This window comes from Lemur catta, chromosome 14 (genome assembly GCF_020740605.2).
Source record: "Lemur catta isolate mLemCat1 chromosome 14, mLemCat1.pri, whole genome shotgun sequence".
NCBI lineage: Eukaryota > Metazoa > Chordata > Mammalia > Primates > Lemuridae > Lemur > Lemur catta.
The window spans coordinates 27,710,596-27,736,860 of NC_059141.1; the positions used below are offsets into that span (position 1 = coordinate 27,710,596).

General features: G+C 37.2%; 1 protein-coding gene across 2 annotated transcripts in view; it reads left to right on the plus strand.

Moving 5' to 3' along the window:
* The first annotated feature begins 4,954 nt into the window (after positions 1-4,954).
* LOC123650045 (cytochrome P450 2C18-like) overlaps positions 4,955-26,265 on the plus strand; it is a 44,337-nt gene continuing 23,026 nt past the window's right edge. Inside the window, exon 1 of one of the 2 annotated variants that reach the window (XM_045568440.1) lies at positions 4,955-5,103. In XM_045568440.1, coding sequence (XP_045424396.1) covers positions 5,002-5,103 — 102 coding nt within the window. In that variant the 5' untranslated portion in view covers positions 4,955-5,001. Of the gene's footprint in view, positions 5,104-19,295; positions 19,559-26,265 lie in introns of those variants that run through there. The other variant, XM_045568439.1, reaches the window with a different exon arrangement.

Genomic DNA, 26,265 nt, shown 5'->3' on the forward strand with positions numbered 1-26,265 from the left:
TTTTCCTTTTTATGAAGGGAAGTTTCTTCATATACATACAGTGCTATAAATTTCCTTGTAAGTACTGTCTTTAATTCACAACCACTCTCCCACTCAAGACACAGCACTAATGTATCCTTTAAATTAACTGACACTTATCAAGTTCCAAAATTAGTTATCTGGTTTCTCTTTCCTTGGTGGGTTAGAAAATCTTAGAAGAGAGAAGAGGATTTTTCATATTTTAGATAACTCTGGAGGTTGAATAGCACATAGAAAATGTTGTGTTTAGTACTATTGGACTGACCTTCTGAATTATGATTTACTACTTACAAAATGTCTTCATGATATTTAATTTGGCAATGATTTCATTAATATGGCACCCAAAGCATAGGCAATGAAAGCAAAGATAGATACATTGGTCTTCATCAAAGTTAACTTTCTATATCCAAGGACACTATCAAGAGTGTAAAGACAACCCACAGAATAGCAGAAAATATTTGGAATCATATATGTTTTAAGAGTTAATGTCCAGAATATATAAAGTGTTTCTACAACTCAATAGCCTCAACAAAAAGGACAAAAACTGGTTAAAAATGTACAAAGTGCTAGAATGAATATTTCACCAAAGAAGATAAAGAATGGCTTAAGCACTGGAAAACATGCACATCATCACTGATTATTAGGGTGATGCAAATCAAAACCTCAATGAGACACCACCTTCTACCCATTAGGATAGTTGTTTCAAAGATTCAGCAAATAGTAAGTGTTGATGAGAGACGGAGAAATCAGGAAACCTGTACACTTCTTGTGGGAATATATAATGATGCAGCCATTGTGAAAAATAGTGTAGTGCTTCCATAAAAACTTTACTGGAGAATTACCATATAACCCAGCAATCGAAACACTGGGTATGTACCCCAAAGAAATGAAAGCTGGGTATCATAGAGATATTTGTAGCCCATTCTTCATAACAGCAGCATTCACAGAATACTAAGGTAGAAGCATCTGAAGTGTCCATTGACTAAGCAATGGGATAAGCAACATGTGGTGTATACATACAATGGAATCTTATTCAGGCTTTAAGAGAATGGAAATTCTGACACATGCTACAGATATTACATGAAGAGAAAATAGCCAGTCATAATTATACAAAATATTCTATGATTCCACTTTTATGAGTTACTTAGAATAGGCAAATTCATAGTAACAGAATGTCTATGTGGGTTATAATATGGGCAGTTGTCAGGGACAGGAAGTATTTGAGAATATGGAGTTATTGTTTAATGATACAAAGTTTGTTTTTGTAAGATGAAAAGAGACCTGGAGATAGTGTTGTTGGTTGCGTAACACTGTGAATGTACTTAATGCTACTAAACGGTACAATACAAATCACTAAAGTGGATAATTTTATGTTAAGTATGTCTTGCCACAATTAAATACTTGATAAATTTACTACCTATATTATCTAGATAGCACAATAGAATGACAATAACTTAAATAACTTTTCTTCAGTAAAGCTGTCCTGAAAACTCTAATAAAATCAAGACGAAAAAGAGCACTGGTGAAACCACTCATTGAGCATGTGTTGCTGAAAAGCTGTGAGTTCAGAGACTTCAATCCATGTAGTTCCTTTTCACAGGTGTCCCCTCCAGAATATGCCTGTCTTGGGTCACTCTCCAGAGACTTCCATGAACTGAGTTCTTGTCAGTATTTTCTCCAGATTGAAGCAGTGTTACCCATGGGCAGGTGGGACTGATGGCACTGCTCCACCACGACCAGAAGGATGAGCTTCCCCACTGCATCACTCAACTTAGGAAAGGCCCCACTTCCTGTCTAGCCCTGACTCCTTTCCCAGAGTGGTCACTGGAGCAGGGCTGGACAGGTGGTTCATCCTATTTCCAATGCCCTGACCTGAGTTTATCTGCAAAGCCTTCAGGCAGTGAAGGATGAGGAGCCCAGTGGGATCACACTTGGGGGTGAGGCTCTTCACAGAGACCTTTCTTCCCCTGGACTGACCCATGGACACAAGGCCTTCATGTGACTGGTTCTAAGAAGAGGAGGGACTCAAATTTTTGTTGTGGGAAGGAAGAACCTCCCTTTTTAATTTTAAGAATAGCTGTTTTGTAGCCAAGGGAACCTTGAGATTGGGAAGCGAATGTGGAGGAGAGGCTGGAAGCCAAGGGGATTGTCTGAGGAGAGAGGCGAGGAATCCTCCTGCGTCAGGGGAAGCAGTACCCTGTGCATGGAGAGCAGGGAGAAAAAATCCCTGTCAAATGCTTCATCAGGACGATCACCTTCCTGGGGATTTATATCTGCAAACAAGTGTTTAATCATAGTTTGGAGATTCTCGGTGTCATGTCTGTCAGCTCTTGTCTGCAGATGATGATATTTCTTTTAGCCTTTCAGGCTCCCATCTAATGATCATGGGCTTTTGTTTCCAGGAACAGAATCTGCCTCTGAGAAGAATTGTCTCTTTCCAGCATTTCTTCTAGATCTTTGATTTCTTTTCTGTAGGTCTGCCTTTCTTCATTTTTAAAGCTTATCATGTCATTTGCTGTGGAAATTCTCACCTTTTGCTGCAAGTCATGGTTTGCCTTGATAGGTAATAACTCAAGACAATTCATTTCTTTATGGTGTTAAAGTCAAGTCATTTCATTTTCTTTCTCATCAAGATGCATATTATAGCTACAATGCAGATATTCTTTAGTTCTGTTTTCTAACATGCCTTGGGCCCATTGATACCCACTTAAAATGAGCACAACTAGTGCAAAAATCTTGATTGTAAACCACATTTTCAGATGAAATTCCTGGGGGTCCTCACAGAAATGGCTGATTGGAGAGCTGAGGTAGGGAAAATATATATTCATAATACCTACTTTGAGGTTCTTGTGTGATAATCCTACCATCTAGGATTTCATGGGTCTGTTTCTATTCATTGGCTTTTTTTCTCTAATTTTGGGTCACATTTCTTTCTTTAACATGTCTAATAATTTTTTATTGTATGCTGGACTTTTTAATGATGCCTTGTGGGGAGTCTGGATTATGCTGTCTTCCTTTAAAAGGCATTGACTTTTCGTTTAGCAGGCAGTTATTTTACTGACAGATGTTTATCATTCTGTTAGGCTTAGTATAATTCTTTGTCATTGTGGGTTAATTTCAATTTTAAATTTGGTCTTTGGGCATGGCCCTTAGTCCAGGGTGGGGTTCCTCAGTCCAACAGTTTGGAATTTTGGGGTTCAGCACAGAATATATGAGGTTACAAGACAGTTTACTCTGTCCTGGCTGGGATGGAACTTCAGCTCCATCTGTTCTTACACAACATCTGGTATTTATCTTCAGTTCTCAACTCTCCAGTAGTCATACTCTAGTAGGCTTCATGGAGTTTCGTACTGCACATGTGCCACCCAACCCACAGCCATGGACTATACAGAGAAGAGTCTTGTACACTTTTGAGATCCTCACTATTTGTGGATTCCTCCTGTCCTGAATTTGTCTTTACAAATTCTAGGTGCCAAATTTTGATCTCCGTTTTCTCAGCTTTAAAATAACACCACTTTGCTTGTCCCTCACTCCCCCACATAGTGGGAGGAAAGTGTTCCCAAGTCAGAAATCCAGGGTGCTTATGGGGCCTAATTTCTCCTTAGTAAATTATTGCAATCCTGGATTGCCTCTTGTGCAATGACGAAAAACTCTTATGTTACAAATGTTTTTCAGATTTCTATTTGTTTAATTGTGAGGGCAACTCCAAAGCAGTTACAGTGTCATAGCCAGAGGCAGATGGCCCCACCGGCCAGAAGAAGTGTTTTATCACAACTTAATTTTATGCAGAAGCCCACTTGGGGGCTAAACATACAGGTTTCCTGTACTTCACGCTGAGGGTGTGTTCTAAGTTCACCCAGGTAGGAAATGAATCACAGAAATAGCTGTGTTACTAGGAAGAGGGTCAGGAGGGACTGATTTTTCTTTTTCTCTTTCATTTATCCACATGGATATGATAGTTTATGCACTTGGCCTATGGATTTTGTGAAATGAGAACTACCTCATGTTTGGAGAAGCCATGCAGTATGCCAGAACATTCAGACATATCTGGATTTAAAATTGGTCTCCGCTACCTACTAAAAGTATGGCCTTTGTTAAGATCCCAAACTATTGTGAATGCAATCATTATCATCATATCAGTAATGAAACCCTTTTTAGTGAGCATTTTAACATGTGGTAATCTTTGCATAAGAAAGTATTTCCTATATTATCTCATCTTACATTCATAAAAAACTAACACAAACATGTTGTTTACATGTTATTAGTGATGAAAATGAGGCATTGAAATGTTAAACAACCTAACTGTGGTCACAGAGCTTAATTTGGCGGAGAGAAAGACTTGACTGATTCTGAAAACTAAACTGTAACTCACTATTATTTCTGAGTTTCAGAAAAACCTACTAGAATTTGAAAATTCTCTGTCCTTTTCATAAGAATATGTGAAAATTCAGTTGAAGGAACTTAGTAGAAGAAGGGGATACTTAATCAGTTTCTCATCTTGATGAGAAAATGAAGTTTCTCAGCATAAGGCCACTAAACTGCTGAGTTCTGAGGGAGGCCTCATACTTGGTTGTTCTAAAGGGAATGAGCTGGATTTGCAGTGGTATCAGCGCTCTTAGACAATACTGCCATTTATTCGTCAAGAGCAATGTGCTCCAGGGAGCTTCCTGGTTTTTCTGCAAATACATGCTGGTGTCAGACTACACGCTGGTGAAGATGGTCTTGCAATCAAAGAACAGTGCTCTGGACTGGCCATTGTATGATTTAACACCTATTGGGCTTCGTCAATAATTTGTTCTGTGATATGGAGCAAATAAATTCTTCTTTTTTTGTGCCTCAATCTCCTTTTATAAAACTAAAGGATTAGATAAGGGATTTCTAATTTTTTTTCAAGCTCCATGACCTTCTTTATGATCTGCTTCATCTGTTTCTTTTTCCATCAGGGCACAAATATACTAATACACCTGTCTTCTGTGCTGCACGATGACAAAGAGTTTCCCAACCCAGAGCAGTTTGACCCTGGCCACTTTCTGGATGACAGTGGCAACTTTAAGAAGAGTGACTACTTCATGCCTTTCTCAGCAGGCAAGCTGGCTTTCCTTCTATTTCTACATCAGGGGTTATGTGAGATGAGGAAGGGCTTTTGAGTGGAGGGTATTCTGGGATGGACAAATTGTCATTTGTATCAGGCCAGAGGCACCACTCCCAAAGTCCTGGGTGTTTCTCATTGGATTGGTGGCTGTACTCACTGATTCTGCTTTCTGACCCCCACTGAGGTCCTCTAGATTTCCTCTTGGAGGTCCAGTTCTAGAAAGGCTTTTCTCATTTACTCCAAGAAGGCAGTTCACTCAATAAACTTCACTGAACACCTTACATGTAGCAATGCTATGCTCAGATCCAGGAATCCAAGTGTGAACAAGAAACAGATCTTCCATCTAAGAGAGAGGAAAACAAATTAACAGGCAATGAGACTCCAGTACGACAAATGCTGTGCTCAGGGCTTCTGTGTGAGCCCAGAGACAGGAGCTCCTGACTCTGGTCTTTTTCCATGGGGCAGGGCCAGAGAAGTTGGAGGGTAAGGGGAGTTTTCTTTTAGGAAGTAACATTTGCGTTTCTTCCCTTGATTTGTAAGGGCCCTGGAAAGAATCAGGTGGGCACACTCAAAAAGTTCAGTTAAAGTGAGTTTAATGAAGAGACTGTTTTCAGAGGTGTGGGCAGGATGAGGGAACAAACAAAGCATTGTAAAGTACTCAGGACTAACATCAGTAGGGAGGGAGATGTTACCATCCTAGGCCAGAAGGGACAAGGGAAGGAGGGTGTTACTGGAACCTGAATAGACCTTTTGCCAGGAGAGAGCGGATGTAGGAGAACCATCCATGTAGATAGGAACACAGCCACTGCCAAAACTGCAGCCTGGCAGGGTGGGATTGAGGAAATAGACACTCTGACCTTCTCAACATCTGATCTTCTGAATTTACTCAGCACCCAGAAGGGAACTAACTTCTGGGTTAATGCAGTCCATAGAAGTGAGTTTCCTGGGAACAGTTAGGCACAAAGGCAAGCAAATACAGAATGGATCTGGCAAGAGGAAGAGATGGAGAATTTTCAGCACATTCCAAGAAAGAAGCAAGAGGAAGATTAGAGGCAAAGGGACCTTTCCCACAGAAGTAACGGAAACAGAGAGAGAAATAAGACATTTGCTTCTGATTATTTAAGAAAATAAATATCGAGCAACACTTGGTATTGTGATCCCAAGATTATGTGCCACGCCCAGGGATAATCTGAACAGGAGCCACTGCTGCACTGCTCCTTGTCTTCCTTCCTGTATTTTGGAGTCCCCTGTTGCATAATGAGCGTGACTCAAATTCCTATTCATTTCTCATGGTTTGCCTGCCTGCCTTTTGTCTTGTCACTGTGGATATTACAAGATAGATCTAAGGGCTTACCATAAGAGTTTATATTCCAGTCTGTGAAAAAGTGAATAATTTAAATTTCATGTGAAGTGTACTGTAGTAGCATTAACGAGTGTTTTGGAAAGCAGATAAGAATGTGAATTGTATGCCCTGAGCACCTCAGACAAGTTTGCATAGAATAAATGAAGTCTGAACTGAATCTGGAAGCATATATAGGCTATTGGCAGGCAGAGCAGAGGGGAAGATCATTCCAGATAGCAGAAGACCTGGAATCTGAGATAAAACTTGAAATTGCTAATTTGTTTGGAGAATGGTGTAGTTAATAATGGTTGGGATGTGGGGAACTGGATGGAAGGAATGGAAAGAAATGAGGCTCTAAGAATTGCTTGTGGCCAGTTTGTGACATATCTTTTTCATACCTGGCAATGTTAAGCTCTTGAAAATTTTTAAAGCAGGTATGTGAAAAGATTATCATTTAGAATACAACAAGGAGAAATAAATCTATTATTGAGTACTAGGTCAGACATAGATGGAAAAGTAGATACAGTGTTGTGTATTGTTCCAGTTGGGATAGGGGTGTGTGTGTGTGTGTGTGTGTGCGCGTGTGTATAGAAAGTACACAGTGAACACAGGGCCATATGCTTTTGAGAACTGGGAAATGGAAGCAAGATTCAAATAATAGCAAAAGAAGTCACTATTTGGTCCATATTTTGTGCCCGTTTCAGACTGATATTATCACTGTATTTTTCACTGTTTTTATACTACCACACATAAATTTAAATATATTTGAATGTTATACATAAATGTGGTGGTGATAGTCATAGCTGCCACTTATCAATGAACTCCTCTGTGCTCTGCAATGGCCTAGGCTATTGGTACACAGATTACAATTAATTCTCACATTGCAAATCCCATCAAAATACCAAAGTCACTTTTCACAGATGTAGATAAATTAATCCTAAACGGAACCAAAAAAGAGTGCAAATAACCAAAGCAAACTTATGCAATAACAACAAATCTGGCAGCATCACATTACTTGACTTCAAATTATACTACAAGTCCATAATAACCTGAACATAATGGCACTGGTATAAATGTAGAGACATAATCCAATGAAACACAGTAGAGACCTGAGATATAAAACCATATAGCTATGACCAACTGAATTGTCACAAAGCAGTCAAAAACATATGCTGGAAAAGGGATGCCCTATTCAATAAATTGTGCTGGGAAAATTAGATAGCCATATGCAGAAGAATCGAATAGGATCCCTCCCTCTCTTGCAATATTAAAAAAACTTAATTCAACATAGATTAAAGACTTAAATGTAAGACCTAAAACCATAAAATTTCTAGAAGGAAAAAGTAGGAAAAACTCTTGTAGACATTCGCTGAAACAAAGAATTTATGAGTAAGACCCAGATGGCAAACACAGCAACAATAGACAAATAATAAATGAGGCAATTACATTAAAGAGTTTCTGTACAGCATGAAAATAATCAAGAGACTAAACAGAAATCTACAGAATCAGAGAAAATATTCACAAACTATATGCCCAACAAAGGTCTAACATCCAGAATCTACAATGAATTCAAACAAATCAGTAAGTAAAAACTAATAACCCCATTAAAGAGTGCCCAAAAGACATGAACAGAGTTTTCTCTATAGAATATAGACAAATGGCCAAGAAACACATGGAAAAATGTTTAACATCACTAATCATCACAGAAATGCAAATTAAAACCCTAGTGAGATTTCATGTTACCCCTGTGAGAATGGCCAGTATAGAAAAGTCTAAAAACAATATTTGGAACTCAGAAAAATCATCAAGAAAAAAATCAAACAACCCTATCAAAAATTGAACAAAGGACATGAACAGAAACTTTTCAAAAGAAGATAGAACGATGGCCAAAAAACATGAAAAAATGCTCAACATCTCTAATCATCAGGGAAATGCAAATAAAAACCACAATGAGATATCACCTATTTCCAGTGAGAATAGCCTTTATCAAAAAGTCCCAAAACAATAAATGTTGGCATAGATGCTGAGAAATATGAATACTCATCCACTGCTGGTGGGACTGCAAACTAGTACAACCTCTGTGGAAACCAATATGGAGATATCTTAAACAGATACAAGTAGACCTACCATTTGGTCCAGCAATCCCATTACTGGGCATCTATCCAAAAGAACAAAAGACATTCTATAAAAAAGACATTTGCACTCGAATGTTTATAGCAGCACAATTCACAATTGCAAAGATGTGTAAACAACCCAAGTGCCCATCAATACATGAGTGGATTAATAAAATGTGGTATATGTACACCATGGAGTACTACTCAGCTATAAGAAACAATGGTGATATAGCACCTCTTTTACTTTCCTGGATAGAGTAGGAACCCATTCTGCTAAGTGAAGTATCCCAAGAATGGAAAAATAAGTACCACATATACTCACCATCAAATTGGTTTCACTGATCAACACTTAAATGAACATATAGGAATAACATTCATTGGTCATCGGGGAGATGGGAGAGGGGAGGAGGGGATGGGTATATACATACATAATGGGTCTGATGAACACCGTCTTGGGAATGGACATGCTTGAAGCTCTGACTCAGGAGGAAGGGGGGGAGGGAAGGACAATATACGTAACCTAAACATTTGTACCCCCATAATATGCTGAAATAAAAAAATATATAAAAATAAAGGGATTAGGCTACAGGTTCTCTGAGATCCTTTCTGTCACTAATTATTTATAATTCTGTCATTCTATAAAAAGAGAAAGGACCAGACAGGAGCATCATGGCAGGAAAGAGGAAAGTAGAGACGCCCACCACGTAGGGAATAAAGTGAATGATCTGAAGAGAGCCATCAAGGTTATTTTAGGCAAAAATAAGGGAGTGTGATTCTTTTAGGGTTTAAAGCAACATGAACCAGACATTAAATTACTGCTTCTCTTTGTTCTAGATAGAGTGCACTGAGACCTGGGTTCATGAAAGTTCTAAATGTTATAAAATCAAACTTTTTAAACCCCTATTTTAGTTACCTGGTGCTGCAATGATTAACTCAATGTTTATTTTGAAAGTCACTGGTTAGAGTAAATCATTGACAATTACATCATAGTACACACTCAGTAAATGTTGAATTTGCCGGAAGTGACTGTTTTTCTTGGAGGGAAGCATGTGAGATGGAGCGGTTATAGGTTCCAGCGTCAGCTTTACCACCTGCAGACACCATATCCTTGGCCAATCTATGAGGCCTTGCTTTCTTATCCTTAAGCTGGGATAATTTTACCTTAGGTAAAGGTAACTGAGAGAATCAAAAGGGATATTATTGCTGTGAAAATTTTCTGTGAATTGTCAGAATCCCTATAAAAATAAGGGCTAAACATTTTGTACCTGGGGTCTTGACAAAAACTTTATTTTTCCTTAAAAAACAGCTTAGAAATAAATATACTAATGAATTTAAAACAAATAGCATGATATCTTTACAGGCCTCACCTTTGTACAAGCATTGGCATTAGTGATCTAGTAATATATATCATTCCAGTGATATACTGATTTATTTTCCTTTGAATAAATACCCACCAGTGGGACTACTGGATTGTATGGTAGTTCTATTTTTCTTTTTTTGAGAAATCTCCATACTGTTTTCCATAATGACTGTAGTAATTTACATCCCCATCAACAATATATAAGAGTTCCCTTTTCTCTACATTCTCACCAGTATCTGTTATTTTTTTCTTTTTAATAACAGCCATTGTCTCTAGGGTAAGATAATATCTCATTGTGGTTTTAAATTATATTTCTTTGATAGTTAGTGATGTTGAGTATTTTTTTATACACCTGTTGGCTATGAGTATCTCTTCCTTTGATAAATGTCTATTTATGCCCTTTGCTCACTTTTTTGGTGGGATTATTATTATTTTTATTGTTGAGTTGTTTGAGTTCCTTGTATATTCTGGATACTAATACCTTGTTGAGTGAATATTTTACAAATATTTTTCCCCTTCTGCAGATTTTCTCTTTATTCTGTTGTTTCTCATCTGTGCAGAAGCTTTTTAGTTTAATATAGTCCCATTTGTCTTTTTGTCTTTGTGGCCTATGCTTTTGTGATCTTAGCCATAAAATCTTTGCCTAGACTAATGTCCTGAAATGTTTCCCCTATTTTTTCTTCTAGTAGTTTTATAGTATTGGGTCTTATGTTTAAGTCCTAAATGCATCTCAAGTTGATTTTCGTATATGGTGGCAAATATGGTAAGGTTTCATTCTTCTGCAGATGGATATCCAGTTTCTCCAGCACCATTCATTGAAGAGGGTATCCTTTCCCCGAGGTATGTTCCTGGTACCTTTCTAGAAAATAGATTAGCTGGAAATATGTAGCTTTATTTCTGGGCTCTCTCTTCTGTTTTATTGGTCTATGTGTCTGTTTTCATACCAATACCATACTGTTTTGTTTACAATAGCCTTGCAGTATATTTTGAAGTCAGGTAGTGTGATGCATCTAGCTTTGTTCTTTTTGTTAGGAGCTATGTGACATAGCTCATATTTTTGGCACTTATTGCTGAAACACCAATAGAAATGAGGATTAGAAAGTCTAAACTTATTAACATTAATTTCCTGATTTTCATGGTTTTACTCTATCTATATAAGAGAATCACCATATTTTTGGGAAATACTACAATATGTCATGTCTTTCAACTCAGGTCAGCAATTTACTTTCAAATAAGTCAAAGAAAACAAGTGTTTGTTTATACTAGCAACTTTCCTATATACCTGTGATAGCTAAAGAAAAATGAAGGCATTGTGGATTTATATATGCAAAATAAACTAAGCTTTTGTGAATGATGAATAAATATTGCCACCAGACATCTAAAGTCCTCAGCATCATTAAGCTGAGGACTTAAAAATTCAAATTAAAACTTCAGTAATACTCCATGGTATACATATACCACATTTTATTAATCCACTCATGTATTGATGGGCACTTGGGTTGTTTCCACGTCTTTGCAATTGTGAATTGTGTTGCTATAATATTCGAGTGCAAATGTCTTTATTATAGAATGTCTTTTGTTCTTTTGGATAGATGCCCAATAATGGGATTGCAAGATCAAATGGTAGGTCTACTTGAATCTGTTTCAGCTATCTCCATATTGGTTTCCACAGAGGTTGCACTAGTTTGCAGTCCCATCGGCAGTGTATGAGTGTTCCTGTCTCTCCGCATCCATGCCAACATTCATTGTTTTGGGACTTTTTGATAAAGGCCATTCTCACTGGAAATAATGGTGATATAGCACCTCTTATATTTTCCTGGATAGAGCTAGAACCCAATCTACTAAGTGAAGTATCACAAGAATGGAAAAATGAGCACCACATGTACTCACCATCAAATTGCTTTCACTGATCATCACCTAAGAGCACATTTAGGAATAACATTAATAGGATGTTGAGCAGATGTTGGAGATGGAGGGGATGGGTCTATACATACATAATGAGTGTGATGTGCATTGTCTAGGGGATATACACGTTTTAAGCTCTGACTTCAGAGGTGGGGGGGCCAAGGGCAATATGCATAACCTAAACTTTTATACCCCCATAATATGCTGAAATAATAATAAAAAAAGTAAAAAAAAAAGCAAAAACAAAAAGTTAGTTCTTTGAAAAGATAAATGAAATCAATAGACCTCTAGCTAGAGTAACCAGGAATAGAGAGAAAGGACCCAAATAAGCTCAATCAGAACTGAAAAAGGAGATATTACAACTCATACCACAGAAATACAAAATATCATCTGTGAATACTGTGAAAATCTCTATGTCCACAAAGTAGAAAATGTAGAGGAAATGGATAAATTTCTAGAAACACACAACCTCCCAAGACTTAATCAGGAAGAAAAAGAAATCCTGAACAGACCGATACAGAGCAGTGAGTTTGAAGGAGTAACAAAATAATCTCTCAACAACAACAACAAAAAGCCCCAGGCCAGATGGAATCACAGCCAAATTCTACCAGACATACAAAGAACTGGTACCTGTCCTACAGAAATAATTCTATAACGTTGAGAAGGAGAGAATCCTCCCTAACCCATTCTATTAATGTGAAGCCAGTATCACCTTGATACCAAAGCCAGGAAAGGACACAGGAAAAAAAAAAAAAAAAAAAAACCCTAGACCAATATGCCTTATAAAGATAGATGAAAAAATTCTTGATAAAATACTATTAAACATTCAACATCACCTAAAAAAGATAACTTGCCATAATCAAGTGGGCTTCATTCCAGAGATACAAGGATGGTTCAGCATACAATAATCAATAATTGTGATTCATCACATAAACAGAAGTGAAAACAAAGACCACATGATTATCTCAGTAGATGTAGAAAAAGCATATGACGAAATTCAGCACCCTTTCATGACAAAATTCCTCAACAAAGTTGATATTGAAGGAACATACCTCAAAATGATATAGCCATATATGAAAAACCCACAGGCAACAATATACTAAATTGGGAAAAGTTGAAAGCATTCCCCTATGAACTGGAACAAGACTGAAACAAGTCTTATTCAATATAGTAGTGGAAGTCCTAGCCAGAGCAATCAGGTAAGAGGAAGAATGGAAGACTATTGAAATCAGGAAAGAGAAAGCCAAATTATTGCTTTTCTCTGATGATATGATCTTATATTTGAAAACCCAAAGACTCTACCAAAAGAGTCCTAGCATAGATAAATAAATTCATCAAAGTCACAGGTTATGAACACAATGTACACAAATCAGTAGCATTTTTCTATACTAAAAATAGGTAAGCTGAGCATGAAATCAAAGATTCAATACCATTCACAATAGCTACAATGAAAATAAAGTACTTAAGAATATACTTAACCCATTAGGTGATAGATCTCTACTAAGTAGAAGTATGAAAGACTAACCCTAAACTTGTGTCATCGATGACTCAAACAAATGGAAAAACATCTCATGTTCATGGATGGGTATAATCAACATGTCTCTATTACCCAAAGTGATTGGCAGATTCAACACAATCACCCTCAAAACACCAACATCATATTTCATGGGTCTAGAAAAAATAATTTTCTGCTTCATTTGCATCCAAGAAGGAGCTCAAATATACAAAGCAATGTTAAGCAAAAAAATAAATCTGGAAGCATCACATTTCTAACATTATTTCTTATTTGTTTCAAATTCAAAATATTAAGGATCTACAAATGTCTTTGGCTACATGGATTACTTTTGTAATGCTTGAGTCATAGCTATAGGTGTGCCCATAGCCCAAATAGTGCTAATTTTATCCATTGGGTAGGTTTTTGCCCCTCCTCTCCTGCTCTCCACTCTGCTTGATTTTCACTGAGTTTTACTTCCCTCTGTGCACATCTGTGTTCATCATTTAGTTTCAGTTTAATAATGAGTACATGTGTTTGGTTTTCTGGTCTTGAGATACTTCACTTAGGACAATAGTCTCCTGTTCCATACTACCTGACTTTAAATTACACTCTAACGCTATAGTAACCAAAACAGCATGGTATTGGTATAAAATTGTAGACATAAAACAATTTAATGGAATAGGGAACCCAGATATAAAACCATCTACCTACAACTAACTGATCTTAGGAAAAGTAGACAACAATAGACATGGGGGAAGGGAAACCCTATTCAATAAATGCTTCTGGGAAAACTAGGTAGCCACATGCAGAAGAGTGAAACAGGACCCCTATCATTTGCTTATACAAAAATTAATTAGAGATTGGATAAAATATTTAAATGAAGACATGCAACCATAAAAATTCTAGAATAAAATGTAGAAAAAAATTATTTTAGAGATTGTTCTAGGCAAAGTATTTATGACCAAGATCCTAAAGGCAAGTGTAGCAACAATCAAAATGAACAAATGAGACTTAATTAAATTAAAAATCTTGTGTATAACAGAGGAAATAATCAACAGGGTAAATAGACAACCTATAGAATGGTAGGAAATATTCATGAACTATATATCCAATAAAGAGCTAATATCCAAAATCTACAAGGAACTCAAAGAAATCATCAAGAAAAAAACAAACAATACCATTAAAAAGTGAGAAAAATACATGAACAGAAGTTTTTCAAAAGAAGATAGTCACAATCGCAAAGATGTGGAAACAACCCAAGTGCCCATCAATATATGAGTGGATTAATAAAATGTAGTATATGTATACCATGGAGTATTACTCAGCTATAAGAAATAATGGTGATATAGAATCTTTTATGTTCTCCTGGATAGAGTTGGAACCTATTCTACTAAGTGAAGTATCCCAAGAATGGAAAAATAAGCACCACATGTACTCACCATCTAATTGGTTTCCCTGATCATCACCTAAGTGCACATTTGGGAATAACACTAATCGGGTGTCGGGCAGATATGATGGGGGAGGGGATGGCTGTATACCTACATAATGAGTGCGATGCGCACTGTCTGGGGAATGGACGCACTGGAAGCTCTGACTCTGGGGGCTAGAGGGACAAGGGAAACATACATAACCTAAACTTTTGTTCCCCCTTAATATGCTGAAATAAAAAAAAAAGAAGATAGACAAATGGCCAAGAAACAAACGAAGAAATGCTCAACATCACTAATCATAAGGCAAATACAAATTAAAACCACAATGAAATATCACCTTTCCCTTGTCAGAATTGCCATTACTAAAAAGTCAAAAAACAGTAGATGCTGGCATGGATACAGAGAGAAAGGAATGCTTATACACTGTTGTTGAGACTGCAAATAAGTAAAACCTCTATGTAAAACATATGGAGATTCCCCAAAGAAATAAATGTAGACTTATCATTCGGCCCAGAAATCCCACTACTAGTTATTTACATACAGGAAAAGAAGTCATTTTATCAAAAGGACACCAATGCTGAAGTGTTTATTGCAGTACAATTCATAATCACAAAGATGTGGAACCAATCTAAGTCCCCATCAATTTATAAGGTCATTGACAGTATGTCTTTTATATATACCAAGGAGTACTGCTAAATTTCACACAAGAAGAAATAGGTAATTTGAATAGGCTTTTATCTATTAAATTGATTCAATCAATAATTAATAACCTCCAAAATAGAATGCACCAGGCCTGAAGAGTTTCACTGATGAATTACACTAAACATTTCAGGGAGAAATTATACCAGTTCTCTACAATCTCTTGCAGAATGTAGTAGCAGAAGGAATTCTTCCTAACTGATCCTATCAGGCCAGCATTATCCTATTACCAAAACCAGAGAAGGACATTATTAAAAAAAGAACTACTAGAGACCAATATATCTAATGAAAACAGATGCAAAACTCCTCAACAAAGCATTATCAAATTGTATTCAGCAGTACATAAAAGGAATTATAATATATACCAGTACCAAGTGGGATTTATTTTAGGTATGCAGGACTGTTTAAATATTTGAATATCAACTAATGTATTCCATTACTTCAACTTGCTAAAGAAGAGAATATCACTTGATGATATTAATCGATGTGGAAATGTATTTCACAAAATTCAACACACCTTCATGATAAAAACTCTCAGTAAACCAGAATTGAAGGGGAATTCTCTCAAGTTGTTACAGAGCATCTACAACCTTATAGCTAACATCATTACTAATGGTAAGAAATTGAAATTTTCTGCTTAATCGCAGGAACAAGGCAAGGTGCTTCCTCTTACCACTTTGTTTGACAATATACTAGAAATCCTAACTAATGCAGTGACAAGAAAACAGAATAAAAGCTATATTGATTGAAAAGGAAGAAATAAAACTGTCATTTGCAGGTCACATAATTAGGTATGTAGAAAATTCCAAAGAATAAAAGAACCCCTGGAAACACAAAAAAGGCAATATAAAACAAAACAGGAACAACAAAAAATCTCCTGGAATTTATAAGCAATTAGAGTAAAGATGTGGGATCTAAGCCTAAGGTATAGCAGTGAATTACTTTCCTACTGATTTACATATTAGCAATGAATAATTGAAATTTGAAGTTAAAAACATAATATCACTTATATCAGTACCAAAATTATGAAATGCTTAGGTATAAGTGTGAGCAAATATGTACAAGATAACATGGAGAAAACTGCAAAACTCTAATGAAAGAAACCAAAGAAGATCTAAATAGATGAAGAGATATTCCATGTTCATAGATGAAGACTCACTATTGTCATCAGTCTTCTCAATATGATCTATGGATAAAATGCAATCTTAGCTAAAATCCAAACAAGTTCTTTTTTATTTTTTAGTTAACAAAAATCTGATTGTAAAGATTATATGGAGAGGCAAAAAAACCCAGAATAGCCAATGTTAAAGAAGAAGAACAAAGTTGGGAGACTGACCCTGCCTTAGCCTACTTACTGTACACCTACAGTAATCAAGACAGTGTAGTATTGCTAAAATACTAGTTAAATAGAATAACAGAACAGAATGTAAAGCCTGAAATATGTACTACACAATATGAGAAATATAGTTAACCGAATAAAGATCCACACAATATAGTTAACTGATTTTTGACTAATAAGCAAAGATAATTCAATGGAGAAATGACAGTCTTCTCAACAAATATTGCTGGAACTATTGGACTTCCTTGCACAACAATGAATCTAGATGTACACCTTACATTATTCACAGTCGTTAACTCAAAATAGTTCAAAGACTTAAATGTAAAATGCAAAACTATAAATTTTCAATAGATGAATGGATAAACTTTGATGCATTGTTTTTCTGTACAATGGAATAGTATTTAATGTTAAAAATAAATGAACTGTCAGGACATGGAGGAAACTTATGCATATTAGTGGATGAAAGGAACCAATCTGAAAACACTACATACTGTGTGATTTCAACTATTAATATATGACATTCTGGAAAAGGCAGAACAAAGGCAACACGACATGATCATTCATTGCCAACGACTTTTAAGGGAGGGAGGGATGTATAGGGAGAGCACAGAGGATTTTTAGGGTAGTGAAACTATCCTGTATGATACTAGAATGATGGGTACATGTCATTTATCCATTAGTCAAAACCATAGAACATACAACACAAATAGAGAAGCCTATATAAACTATAAAATTTGGTTGATGATTATTTGTAACTGTTGGATCATTGATTGTAACTAATAAACCACACTGATTAGGATAGCTAATGTGGGAGAGGATATGGTTGTGTGTGGGGAGAGGGTATGTGGGACCTGTGTACTTCTTACTTAGTTTTTCTGGAAACCTGAAACTCCTCTAAAAAATAAATTCTATAATTTAAAAAACTCTCTCTAATCCACAACTCTAGCAAAGGAAAGGCTTGCTTTACACTTTGACTGTGGTGGGCTTAATACTGATGATGTCCTGATGAACTGCGCTAAGATGGGAATTCTGTGGGATGGGATGTGAGATGTCACTGAGCTGAAAGTTGGACCTTGGAGATTCTATTAATAATACGTCTTGTGCTGATGCCTTGGTGACACTTTATCTCGCTAAGTTGCCAATTGCTCATTCCTAAATAACGAAGCCAAGTTTAGAACTGGTTTTCTGAGAGATCTCTTTAAATTGTCTATGACTCTTTCATTCTGTAAAAAGAAAGGTGCATTAGGAGCCTCAGCTGAGCAGAAAGAAGGAAGAGCAGAGCAGGGACACCTGTGTCTCAGGGAATGAAATGATTGCTTTCCAGAGAGCAATTGAGCTTATTTTATCTAAATAAGGTGGTGTGGTTCTTTTAGACCAATGTGAGTCATGTAGAAAATTCCTTCTTCTCTTTGCTCTGGATAAAGTGTTTGTCACATATGTATGCACTGAGGTTTTGAAGGTTATAAAACCAAACTCTTTTGACCTCTAGTTTAGTCAATCAGTGTTGTAATGTTTAACGAAATTAATGTTCAAGTTTAAAGTCACTGATGAGGTTCAATAATGAAATATTGAATCTTAGTACACAATATGTAAATTTTGTTGAACCCGGTTGAACTGAGTGTTTTATTTGCAGGTAGGGTGCAAATGTTGCTTTATTGATTCTGGACTCAGCATTTCTGCCTGCAGTCTGTGTATCCTTGGCCAAAGTACTGAATCTCCAAGGCTCAGCTTCCCTTCCCCAAGATAAGAATAGTTTTACTTCAGGCAAAGGTAACAGAGAGAATCAAGAGGTAGATGGTGTGTGTGAAACTTCTCTGTAAATTGTCAGAATCCCTGTAAACGTGACTGATAAAACATTGTGTAACTGGGTCTTGACATAACTTATTTTTTCTTAATAAAACAGGTGGAAATAACTGCACTAGTTAATTTAGAAAGAATATGATGATATCTTTACAGAACATGCCTTTGCTCAAGCACTATCATTAGTGATCTGTAACTTTCATCATTTTGATTGTATTGAGATCCTCGTGGCCACTGAATGTCAGTCAGCTTCCATTCAGCACATTGTGGTGCTTCTCTGCCGTGAGTTTGTTTAGTGATTTGTCTGCCTCCTATACTCTATTGAATCTACAACTGTCATTTAGTGTACATTATTTCACTCTATTATTTCTGATAGTGATAGATCAAAAACATCAGAAGCAGCTGTGTCTGGAGGAGACTGCGAGGTGGAGAAGCCATAGTTTCTCAATCCCTCCCCACTAAATCTCTGAGTTTGGTCCCTCCACCAGTTGTTCTGAGCAATGTTCACCTCTGCATTGATGGAAAAAGGAGCCCTGTTTTTTATTTTATATACTTGGGCTGCAATCCAGTACAATTAAACAAGAATGTCCAGGGTAGGTAAAGGAAAGAAGAAGGCTAAAGAACATTTTGTTTTTATCCCTCTCAGTGGGCCAAAGTCCACTCGGAAGACAACATCAGCAGATCTAGGTGATTGACCACTTTATATGTCAAAGAGCACACACTGAATTACCAGGGAGCATTATAAAAGCCTTGGAGTGCAAGCTCATAGTTGGCTTGGTTAGAAGAGAAGGCTGCAATGGACCCAGCTGTGGTCCTGGTGCTCTGTCTCTCCAGTTTGCTTCTGCTCTTCCTCTGGAGACAGAGCTCTGGGAGAGGGAAGCTCCCTCCTGGGCCCACTCCTCTCCCAATTATTGGAAATATCCTACAGATGGATGTTAAGGACATGAAGAAAACTTTCAGCAATGTAAGTATGCTTTATGTTCCTTCAGTGGCTTGCAAAAGGGTAAGTTATTGGACTTCCATTTTTAAATAAAATATATTCTGCCTATTTATGTCTCCCACTGCCTTAGTTAAATAAATTCCTAAATATTTAATTTTCTTTGATGCTATTGTGAAATGTATTACATCTTTGATTTAATTCTTGGCTTGACTCTTGTTGGCGTATATAAAGGCTTACGATTGGTGTGCATTGATTTTGCATTCTGAGACTTGGTTGAATTCGTTTATCAATTACAGGAGTCTCTTGGTTGAATAGTTGGGATTTTCTATGTATAATATCCTATCATCAGCAAAGAACAATAGTTTGAGCTCTTCTGCCCGTATATAAATGCCCTTGATTTCCTTCTCTTGTCTGATTGCTCTGCTTAGGACTTCCAGCAATATGTTGGATACAGGTGGTGATAGAGGGAAACTGTGTCTTGTTCCAGTTCTAAGAGGGAATGCTTTCAATTTTTCCCTGTTCGGTATGATGTTGGCTGTGCATTTGTTGTACATAGATTTAATAATATTGAGGAATGTCCCATCTATGCCTATTTTGTTAAGAGTTCTTATCATAAAAAGGTGATGAATTTTGTCAAATACTTTTTCTGTGTCTATTGTGACAATCATATGGTCTTTGTTTTTCTTTTATTTACATGGTGAAATACATTTATAGATTTGCATATGTTGACCCATCTTTGCATCTCTGCGATGAGGCCCATCTGGTTATCATGAATTATTATTTTTTTATTTAGGAAATTTATTTTATTTTATTTTATTTTATTTCAGCTTATTATGGAAGTACAAAAGCTCAGGTTATATATATTGCCCATGTCCTACCCATCTTCCCGAGTCAGAGGTTCAAGTGTGCAGTTGACTTCAGTGTGCTAAGTTTTTATTGAGAATTTTTGCATCAGTACTCATAAGGGATAGTGATCTGTAGTTTTCTTCTTTTGTTGTGTCCTTTCTTGGCTTTGGTATTAAAGAGATATTGGCTTCATAGAATGAGTTGGGGAGGATTCCATCCTTTTTAATGTTATACAATAATTTCTGCAGTATAGGTACCAGTTCTTCTTTGTAGTTTGGAACCAAAGAGTTTGTACCCCCATACTATTTTGAAATAAAAAAAATCACTGGTATAGAAAATGTCTCAAGTCCTTTCAAAGAACAAAATGATTCATGAAACTAGTTCTAGAAAATATTTAAAATACTTCTGGTGAGAGAAAAAAATGGCAGATTAGTGGTGACCTCCTGGCTTTCTGCTCCGAGAGAAGTAGGTGAAGAATTCGGATGGCTACACTTGAGTGGATCACTCCCCCTGCCCCCCCCCCCCGCCCCCAAGAACAGCATTGTGAAACTGCAGAGAAACAGCATGGGACACACAACGCAGGCAGAAAAAAATGGTTAATAGGACATACGGTGGAAAAGACTGGAGAGTGTCAGATACACAATAGGGAAGAGAGTGTGGGACGGCCATGCCCACCTGGCCAGCCAGTACAGTGTGATCTGACCCACAGGAGGATGCCCAGCTTCTCCACTGACCTACGCACCCACTCAGACAGAGACATGCCTGAAGTCGGTGCAAAGTCCTGGCATGGGAGGAGAGGCTCTGTGGAGGGGAGATGATAGCAGGAAACATTTTGAACTCCCTGGTGCTCTGTGCTGAGACCACACTGAGCAGGGGAGGAACCGGTCTGAGTGGTTACTTCCCACTGTGTGTGAGGGAGTTTGGAGACAGGCACCTCACCCTGGTGGTCAGTGGGAGCAGAACAAAGGAGGTGAACTCTGAAAAGGGTGCTCTACCCCTGAAAGCCACTGATGATTATGTTGGCTTAGGGTGGGAAAGAAAGAGCAGGACCTTCTGCTAGGCAGACCTGAGACTGTGGGACTGTCATGTAGATGGGACAGCTGGCAGCCTGTTGATTCAGCCCGCTGGACCGACATCTGCCAACTCCTCAGTGGTCACATCCAGGACTAGCTGTCCAAGGGTGGGCGTCTGACATTTTTGGGGTGTACAACTCGGAGATGCTGTGACATGCTGTGACATGCTGCAGTTTCAGGCAGCACCCCTCCCCCTTCCAGGGGACTTTCATGTCAGCGCAGTGGGCTCCACACTTGGAGGTGGGGAGAAGTGAGAAAAGCTGCCTTCTCTGTGCAGCTGCCGTGAATCCTCGGGACTTTGGTGCTTTAAAATAGCATGCAACCTGTTGATTTGGATAGCCGGGCTGGTGTCAGCAGGCAAATTTTGAGTGCTTCTCCCCAGTGCTAGTTCTCCTGGGGTGGGGGACCACCATTTGTGGGATCCTCAGCCCATAGACGCTGGGGATCACAGTGGTGTCAGGCAACCCTCCTCCAGCAGCCCGGTGACTTTCCTTTGGAGATGGCGAGAAGTGAGAAAAGCTGCTTTCTCTGTACAAGTAGTGTGAATCTGTGGTGCTTTGGTGCTGAACAATAGTTGTTGGCCTGTTAATTTGGCCTGCTGGACTGGCTTTGGTCATCTAATAAGATCATAACTCCAGGGCGTGCTCTCAGCATCTGGGCAGCTGTCAGGATTGGGGTTTGTAGACGGAAGGAGAAACCTGCCCAGAGACTTCAGCAATTGAACCAAATGACCCTCCCAGCAGGAGCAGCCTTCCAAGTGTGCTGAAAGAGCCCAGAATCACAAGACCAGACTTGCCCTGCAAGAAGTATTCAGACCTACATTATACACTGAACAGTGCCATAGACACCCACCAAGGTAAAATCACTCAAGAGTTAAATTCCAGAACCTTTATTCCACAATGACTGAAGAGGTCAAACAAAACAATAAGAATTTATCCAACAATATGAATAGAAATTTACCCCAAATATCAATTCTCTCATTAAGTGTAAATGGCTTGAATTGTCCACTGAAGAGACATAGACTGGCTGAGTGGATAAAAAAAAAAAAAACAGAAGCCAAGTATCTGGTGTCTCCAGTAAATGCATCTGATTCACAAAGATCCTTTTAGAGTCCAGGTCAAGGCTTGGAAAACAACCTTCCAGGCAAATGAAAACCAAAAAAAACCTGGGGTAGCTATTCTTATATCAGATAACATAAACTTTAAAATGGCAAAGTAAAGAAAGACAAAGATGATCACTATATAATGGTGAAGGGAAAAATCCAACAGGAAAACTTAAGAATTCTTAATATTTATGCACCCAACACCAGAGCACCCACATACATAAAGCAAACCCTGCTTGATCTAAATAACATGATAAACAGTAATGCCATAGTAGCTGGGGATTTTAGCACCCCACTGACTGAACTGGACATATCCTATAAGCAGAAAATAAGAAAAAAAAACAAAAAACAAAAACCCAATGGACTTAAATATACCTCCAGAACAAATAGGTTTAACAGACATTTACAGAACAGTCCACTGAAATAAAACGGAATATACATTCTTCTCATCAGCTCATGTAAATTTCTCTATAATCGATCATATCTAAGGTGACAAACCAGATCTCAACAAATTTAAAAAAATAGACATTTTACCATGTATTTTCTCAGATCAAGTAGAATAAAATTAGAGATCAATTCCAACAGAAACACTCATCACTTCACAATATCATGGAAATTAAGCAATCCATTGCTAAGGACTACTGGGTCAAGGAAGAGGTGCAGAGGGAAATCAAAAGATTCTTAGAACTAAGTGATAATGGGGACACAAGCTATCAAAATCTGTGGAATACAGCAAGAGCATTCCTGAGAGGAAAACTAGTAGCATTAAATGTATTAAACGTTCACATCCAAAACACAGAAAAGTCACAAATAAGCAAACTAATAAATCATCTCAAGGAACTAGAAAAGGAGCAACAAATTAATCCTAAACCCAGCAGAAGAAAAATAACTAAGATCAGAATAGAACTAAATGACATTTAGAAGAAAAGAACTATATAGAAGGTTAATAAAACCAAATGTTGGTTTTTTGAAAACGTAAGCAAAATTGACAACCCTCCTGGTAGATTGACAAGAACTAGAAAGGAAAGGACTATAATAAACTCAAGTAGTAATGAAAAAGGAGAGATCACTACAGACATCATGGAAATACAAAACATTATCTTTGACTACTATAAAAATGTATATGTCCAAAAACTACAAAACATGGAGGAAATGGACAAATACTTTGAAACACACAATCGTGCTAGACTTGCTCTGTAATAAATAGAATTCCTGAATAGACAAATATCAAGCACAATAATCGAAGCAGCAATTAAAAATATTGCAGCAAATTAAGTCCTGGACCACCTGTATTTAACAAACTTTCAAAGAAGAACTCATACCTATACTGCAGAATTTATTCCACAACATTGTGAATAATGTTATCCTGTGAAACTCATTCTATGAAGCCAATATCATCTTGATACCAAAGCCAGGAAAGGACACAACAACAAAAGAAAACTGGTGACCAATATCCTCCATGAATATAGATGCAAAAATACTCAGCAAAATATTAGCAAACTGAATCCAACAGCACATCATAAAGATAATTCATCAACCAGGTGGGCTTTATCCAAGTGATGCAAGTTTGGTTCAACATACGCAAGTCTATAAATGCAATTCACCACACAAATAAAAGCAAGAGCAAAGACCATATGATACTCTCCATAGATGAAAAATACATTTGACAGAATCCAGCAAACTTTTATGGCAAAAACTCTTAACAAAATAGGCATAGATGGGACATACCTTTAAATTATTAAAGCCATGTGTGCTAAACCCACAGCCAATATCATACCGAATGGGGAAAAATCAAAAGCATTCCCACTTAGAACTGGAACCAGACAAGGTTGTCCACTATCTCCACTTCTATTCAACATAGTGCTGGAAGTCCTTGCCAGAGCAATCAGACAAAAGAGGGGAATTAAGGGTGTCCAAATGCATGCAAAAGAAGTCAAACTCTTAGTCTTTGCTGACCCTATGATATTATATCTAGGAAATCCCAAGCATTAAGCCAAGAGTCTACTGGAATTGATAAATTAATTTAGTAAAGTCTCAGGATACAAAATCAATGCACAGACATTAGTGACATTCATATACGCCAATAGCAGTCAAGCCAACAGTCAAATAAAAGATGCAACACCTTTCATAATAGTATCAAAGAAAATTAAATATTTAGGAATATATTTAATGAAGGAGGTGAAAAACACATAGAGGGAGAACTACGAAACCCTCAGAAAAGAAATCGTAGAAGATGGAAACAGATGGAAAAACCTACCATGTTTGTGGATTGGCAGAATCACTGTTGTTAAAATATCCATACTACCTAAAGTGATCTACAGAATTAATGCAATCCCTATCAAAATACCATCATCATTTTACAGATCTAGAAAAATAATTCTACACTCTGTATGGAATCAGAGAAGACTTCATATAGCCAAAGCAATCTTAAAAAAAAAGAACAAATTGGGAGTCATCAGTCTACCAGACTTCAAGCTTTACTACAAGGCCATAGTAAGCAAAACAGCATGGGACTGGCACAAAAACAGAGATATAGAGCTTTGGAACAGGACTAAGAATCCAGATATAAAACCATCCTCATATTGTCATCTAATCTTTGACAAAGCAGACAAAAGTATACACTGGGATAAAGAATCTCTATTCAATAAATGGCGCTGGGACAACTGGATAACCACATGCAGAAGATCGAAACTGGATCCCCACTTCTCACCTCTCACAAAAATCAACTCACAATGGATAACAGACAAACCTGAGGCATGAAACCTTAAGAATTCTAGAAGAAAATGTGGAGAAAACTCTTATAGACATCAGCCTAGGCAAAGAATTTATGAAGAAGACCCCCAAAGCAATCAGCAGCAACAAAAATAAATAAATGGAACCCGATCAAATTAAAAAGCTTCTGTACAGCCATGGAAACTATCATTAGAGTGAATACTCAATCTATAGAATGGGAGAAAATAGTTGCATGCTACACATCCAATAAAGGGCTGATAACAATAATCTATATGGAACATTAGAAAATTAACAAGAAAAAATCAAACAGCCCTATCAAAAATTGGGCAAAGGACATGAACTGAAACTTTTCAAATGAAGAAAGAATACTGGCTAGGAAACATATAGAAAAGTGCCCAACATCTCTAATCATTAGGGAAATGCAAATCAAAACTACAATGAGATATCACCTGACTCCACTGATAATGGCCTTTATTAAAAAGTCCCAAAACAAGAAATGCAGGCATGGATGTGGAGAGATTGGAGCAGTCTTACACTGCTGGTAGGACTGCAAGTTATTAGAATCCCCGTGTAAAGTAATTTGGAGATATCTCAAAGAGCTAAAAATAAATATACCATTTGATCCAGCAATCCCACTACTAGGCATTTACTCAAGGAAAAATAAGACATTCTGCAATAAAGATGTCTTTACCCAAAATTCATGGTAGCAAAACTCACAATTATAAAGATGTGGAAACAACCCAAGTGCCCATCAATACATGAGTGGACTAATATAATGTGGCATATGTATACCATGGACTACTACTCAATTACAAAAAACAATAGTGATCTAGCACCTCTTATATTATCCTGGATAGAGCTTTAGCCCAACCTTTGAAGTGAGGTATCACAAGAATGGAAAAACAAGCATCACATGTACTGGCCATCAAATTGGTACTAATTGATCAACACTGCAGTAGTCACATGGTAGTAATATT